The 6,662-nt window shown below is 43.8% G+C and overlaps 1 protein-coding gene across 1 annotated transcript in view; it reads left to right on the forward strand.

Annotated features, from left to right (window-relative positions):
• The window catches only part of tmem178a (transmembrane protein 178a), a 7,075-nt gene extending 992 nt beyond the window's left edge, over positions 1 to 6,083 (forward strand). The window contains exons 2-4 of the mRNA XM_079160126.1: positions 1,895 to 2,008; positions 3,717 to 3,854; positions 4,174 to 6,083. Of these exons, the coding sequence (XP_079016252.1) occupies positions 1,895 to 2,008; positions 3,717 to 3,854; positions 4,174 to 4,415 (494 nt within the window). The 3' untranslated portion in view covers positions 4,416 to 6,083. The remainder of the gene's footprint in view (positions 1 to 1,894; positions 2,009 to 3,716; positions 3,855 to 4,173) is intronic.
• Positions 6,084 to 6,662: the final 579 nt, after the last annotated feature.

Below are 6,662 nucleotides of genomic sequence, written 5' to 3' on the forward strand. Positions count from 1 at the left end.
GTCGCGATTAATCGCATGATTTTTTTTAGATTAATCTCATTGTTATGGCAAAATTCAATAATGAATCTAAAGTAGTGTGTTGAGCTCTTCTATGTTAAAGTGCTGCTCTATGAACTAAAGGTCAACAACATTTGGTTTAAACACTTTAAACTCATCAGGTTCTTGATTCTCTTGCAATCTAAATCTACATCTTGAAACCTGAAACCTATCTACGTCATGTTTTTATGTTTGTTAAATTCTCAGTAGTGATAACTAAATGATATGATTATTATACATATTACAAACTAAACACTTTAAAAACTCTAAAAACTCATCTTTTCTGCTGTTTTTGGTATTTTGGTCAGACACTATGCAACGCTGATTACCATAATATGTGTGGTGTTAGCAGTGGTGGGCCGTGCATTTCATACCTGGGCCTTCACTGCTGAAATATCACCTTATAACCACACGATGGCGCCACAGCTCCGGTTATTATTCGTTTCGTGGGCTGTAACTATATAACGTTACGTATTCGTATTAAACCGTTCGGTACGAGGCTTACAAACCGAACAATACGTTTGAATAATACTAGTGCATTTGGAAAATACAGAAGCTTAAATTGTAGGAAATATAATGTTTACTGCACTCACTAGGAGACAGCGGTCTGTGTGACCTCTGAACCGGAACAACAAGAACCGGAACAAAAAACAGCTGAAGGCTAGGCTAACTAGCTTAACAGAAAAACAACAGCAGCAACACACATTCTGCTACACACTCAAGAGCCATTCAGATATTAGATGTAAAAAAAAAAAAATCAGTTGATTTACCAAATGCTGATCACATCCTCCTTTCTTTGTTGACTAAGAGTTAAATCCCAACTCACTAATCCGTTTCTCTTCCAGTTTCAGCGATTGATTGTTAAAAAACAAAGCTAGGTAAAAAAAAAATTAAAATCTACACCAAGCAAAATGCAAAAAATATCATAATTTCATTCATATCTTTCAATTTGAACTCTTACTACTCGACTAAGCCTCTGCTGTAAGTTTCGTTTCACGACAGTCACGTGCTCGCCCACTGACCAATCACAGCACAGAATCTCACTGCAGCGCTGCTGCTAATGCTGACGTAGCTGTAGGCCTGCAGGCCGCTCTGGCGCGTCTAACAATCTCAAACTAAAGATCTGATTGGTTGAACACTATGACGATCAACAACATCGTCCCCGTTCACTTAACCTGCACATGGATTCACTGGTGAGTCTGCAGGCCTGGGGCCTCTCTTCTACCTAGAGACACAGAGGTGAACTCTGATTGGATCAAAGCTCTACTTAAAACAAGCTGCACTGAAGCAGAGCAGCTGAGGAGCACAGTAGCTGTGCAATGAGAACATAAGATAATGGGACAAATATTTTTATAAATTATAATACATGTAGTGTATTTAAGAAAGATTATTAAATTATAAAATAGCTCTAACATTGTGATTGTGTTTAGGCCAGCAGAGAAGGCTTTGCAGGCCCTGACGGCCCGCCACTGCGTGTTTGTTATCAAATGCACGTTGGTACATAGAGGGTGATAAGAAGCTGTACATGGAGGGACTTAGGACCCAGGGGAATGTAGGTGAAGGAAACCGGAAGTGACACCACGCAAACCCCGGTTCTTGTGTTAAAAATGTCCGCTTAATAGAAAAACTGTTTTCACCAGCTAAGATGATGCAACCATGTTTCCTGGTCCTGGTCCACTCCCCAGGTCCTTGTTAGTTTCCAGGTCTTGATCCAGTTTCCAGGTGACCCTTTATACATGACTTGTGTTACTTAGGTTTGGTTTTAGGTTGTTGCTCCATCACAGGTGTACTTATTGGGGGTCAGGTGGTCTTCTGCAGCTAAAGTACTCACCTGTACTCACCTGTCGTCTCCCTGCAGGTATCGCAGATCGCTGCACAGCTGTGAAATATCACTTCTCTCAACCAATCAGACTGAGGAACATCCCTCTGAACCTGACCAGGACCATCCAACAGGACGAGTGGCACCTGCTGCGTGAGTACACTGTGTATATATATATATGTATATATATATATATATATATGTATATATATATATATATATATATATGTATATATATATATATATATATATATATATATATATATATATATATACATATATATATATATATATATACATATGTATATATATATATATATATATATATACATATATATATATATATAAATGACAAATATATGTATACAATACATGAATAAAAATATGTATACAGTATATGTTCCTAATTTACAACAGGCCTTATTTCTGGATCCTAAGACCAGCACATTGAATGAATGTTCCTGAAACATTTTACTGACATTTCCACGTCACTTTGTATTGTCTTGAACAGGTCAACATTTTGGAGACATACACTCACCGGCCACTTTATTAGGTACACCTTGCTAGTATCTGGTTGGACCCCTTTTGCCTTCAGAACTGCCTTAATTCTTCGTGGCACAGATTCAACAAGGTGTTGGAAACGTTCCTCACACATGTTGCTCCACGTTGACGCGATAGCATCACATCCATGATGGGAATCTCCCGTTCCACCTCATCCCAGAGCTGCTCTGTTGGACTGAGATGTGGTGACTGAGGAGGCCGTTGGAGTTCAGTGAACTCATCGTCATGTTCAGTGTGAGATGATGTGATCTTTGTGATGCTGCATCATCCTGCTGGAGGAGCATCAGAAGATGGTCCACTGGGTCATAAAGGATGCACGTGGTCAGCAACAAGACTCAGGGAGGCCGCGGGGTTTAAACCATGCTCAGTTGGTACTGAGGGGACCCAAAGTGTGCCAAGAAAACATCCCCCCACCATTACACCATTACACCATTACACCATTACACCAGCAGCAGCCTGAACCGTTGACACCAGGCAGGATGGATCCATGCTGTCATGTTGTTTACGACACATCGTGACCCGACCATCTGAATGTGGCAGCTGAACTCGAGACTCATCAGACCAGCCAACGGTTTTAATCTTCTGTTGTCACATGTTGGTGAGCCTGCAGCCTGCAGCCTCAGTGTCCTGTTGTTAGCTGAGCAGCGTTACCCGCTGTGGTCTCTGCTGCTGCAGCCCGTCTGCTTCAAGGTTCCACATGTTGTGCGTTCAGAGATGTGTTCTGCAGACCGTGGTTGTAACAGAGTGGTTATTTATTTCTATCATCTCCATCCACTCCATCCTCCTCTGACCTCTGTCACTGGAGATCTTCTCTGTATGGGACCGTTCTCTGTGAACCCTGGAGATGGTTGTGGGTGAAAATCCCAGTAGATCACTTAAATACTCAGACCAGCCGTCTGGCACCAACAACATGCCACGTTCAAAGTCACTTAAATCCCCTTTCGTCCTCATTCTGATGCTCGTCTTCGTCACGTCTAGAGGCCTAGAAGCATTGATTTGCTGCCATGAGATTGGCTGATTAGCTATTTGTGTTAACAAGTAATTGAACAGGTGTGCCTCATAAAGTGGCCGGCGAGACGTGTGATTTATCAGGTCAACGAGACCAAAGAAAGAAATGTAGGCCCCAAAAACCGATTTACTCATAAATAGGGAAGGTACATCTGTGTGTCGTCTGCGTAGAAATGAACATTGTGACGTTGGATCAAGACTGCACGTGGTTGACTTCTTATAGAATATGATGTTACTAGACCAGGAACAGCTGGACCTGGTCCCTATAAAACCCTGTCCCTTCCTCCTGTAGACCTGCGGCGCATCACAGCCGGTTTTCTCGGCATGGCGGCGGCCGTCCTGCTCTGTGGGACCATCGTTGTGTCGGTCGGGTTCTTCTGGGAGGAAAGTCTGACGCAGCACGTCTCTGGATTACTGTTCCTCATGGCAGGTAAGACACCTGAGAGAGAGAGAAAGAGAATTCATTATTAATGTTATTGTGTATTAACATTTTGTATTAATATTATTATTATTTTTTTGATGCTTTGGCAATACCGTTTCTAAACGTTCAATGCCAATTGAATTGAATTGGAGAGAGAGAGAGAGAGAGAGAGAGAGAGAGAGAGAGAGAGAGAGAGAGAGAGAGAGAGAGAGAGAGAGAGAGAGAGAGAGACCGGTCTAACAGACTTGATGGACCCCTCTGGTCTCTCAATCAGGTCCTCCTGGATGTTTAGTACTCAAAGTTCTTGTCTCTTCCTGTTCTTCTTCAGGGATCTTCTGCACCATCTCTCTGTGTACGTACGCAGCCAGCATGAGCTACGACCTCTCCAGAAACCCCCCCTTCATCTACGGCCTGCCGGCTGACGTGGACCACGGCTACGGCTGGTCTCTCTGCTGCGCCTGGGCCAGTCTGGGTCTCACCGTGGCCTCCGGATGCCTTGGCACCGCCTTCCCCTTCCTAAGCCGGGCCGGAGCTCTGCACTCCAAAACCGCCCGCGAGTCCTCGGTCTGAGCCCGCCAAGCTGTCAATCAAACAGAGGTCTGGACCTGGTTTATGTGACCCGGGGTCCTGCACGGGCTTCTTGACCTTCGCCGACCTCCAGCGGTTTCAAACGTCTCACCTGGCTGCAGTGACGAACAGGTGCACTCCGGTACACCGTGACATCATCATCGTTGTGGTTACAGGTGTCTTTGACCTAGACCAGAAGCAGAGGGGACAGGAAAACTGTAGGAGCTAGCATGCTAACAGGCTAACAATCAGCATCCAATCAGCATCCTTCTTCTCTGCTTTTCTTTGTTTTTTCTTCTCACCTGCAGTTTCTAAAACAAGAACATAAAGGAACACGTAACCATGAACACACCTCCAGGATGAGTCCATCAGCCTGAAGGGGTCCCGTACTTTATAAAACCAGCGTAGAAACCAGAAGACCCCAAAAACCTGCAGGTTCACATCCGTCCAAGTGAAATCAGTCTGAAGATTTTTTTCCCACAAAGCTAGCGCTTCATTTTCTTTGGCTTATTATCTTTTGTAGCTTTCTCATATTTAAGTCTTTTAGACTTCATCTTCAGGCTGTGAAGAACCCTCAGAGATCTTTACCCCCAAACCTGTAAATACTAAAATGAAACTAAATCAATCAAAATGTAAAGTAAAAGTATCGAGTATCGCCAGATTATGTTTTGTTGATTCTGTATTGCTTCTCAAAAAACTGATGTTCTTCATACTGTGACGGTTCTCCTACAATTAAGATCAATATCCCGCCTCGCTTGCAGTATCGTAATATATTATGGAGGTATTTCACATGTAAATGTATACAAGTATAGTGTTTTTTTTACCTGATCAGAGAATATATGAATTCATTGAAGCAGTGTTGTGTTGGAGCTCAATGAGGAACCTCTGGTTTTTGTCTGGAGAACATGTGGAACATCTGTAAGAGAACATCCCAGAGAACCCTTCTCCTCATCAAACACGGGACCTGATTCACCAGTCAGCTGGTCTGAGATCAGAGCCTCACACACACAGGAAGTCCAGGGTCTGAACAGGTGAACCAGGTCTGAACAGGTGAACCAGGTCTGAACAGGTGAACCAGGTCTGAACAGGTGAACCAGGGTCTGAACAGGTGAACCAGGTCTGAACAGGTGAACCAGGTGTATAAACTAAATGCTGCTGCTTGGTGCTTTAGTATCTATTGAATTTAGGAGTTCAACGTCCAGTCGTCTTCAGCTTAGTCTCAGATCCTGTAAGGCTGGATGCCACGTCTGTACCCTCTTATACCCTCTAACAGAGCAGGCTGATGGGGGGGGGGTACTCCTCATCGGGTACTTCTAATACCCCCTGAGACCTGTTATTGCCTCTGAAACACTCTTGTACCGCATTGTACCCCTCTAATGCTCTCAGATCTCCACATAACCTTTGAAACCCAAACAAATCCTTAGATGCCTTCTAGAATATCCTTCTGATACCCCCCATGTACCCTCTGATACCCCCCATGTACCCTCTGATACCCCCCATGTACCCTCTGATACCCTCTGATACCCCTCCTGTAACCTCTGATACTCCTCCGGTACCCTCCGATACCCTCTGATACCCCTCCTGTAACCTCTGATACCCCTCCTGCACCCTCCAATACTCTCTGATACCCCTCCCGTACCCTCTGATACCCTCTGATACCCTCTGATACCCCTCCTGTAACCTCAGATACCCATCCTATATTTGCTGATTCCAATGCCCCCATCCTTTACCCCGTGGAACTCCATGGTATGCTATTAAACCTCCTGACCCCCCCATCCCCATGGCATCCTGATGTTCAGCTGTAAATAAACAATATAAACATCATCAGACTGATCTGCTTCTTTGTAGCAAACTACAGTGTTTAGATAGAACACGACATGGTACTAGATAGAACACGACATGGTTCTAGATAGAACACGACATGGTTCTAGATAGAACACAACATGGTACTAGATGGAACACAACATGGTTCTAGATAGAACACAACATGGTACTAGATAGAACACAACATGGTTCTAGATAGAACACAACATGGTACTAGATGGAACACAACATGGTTCTAGATGGAACACAACATGGTTCTAGATGGAACACAACATGGTACTAGATGGAACACAACATGGTTCTAGATGGAACACAACATGGTACTAGATGGAACACAACATGGTTCTAGATGGAACACAACATGGTTCTAGATAGAACACAACATGGTACTAGATGGAACACAACATGGTTCTAGATGGAACACAA

Source organism: Pholis gunnellus (assembly GCF_910591455.1).
Source record: "Pholis gunnellus genome assembly, chromosome: 5".
In the NCBI taxonomy this organism is placed as follows: Eukaryota; Metazoa; Chordata; class Actinopteri; order Perciformes; family Pholidae; genus Pholis; species Pholis gunnellus.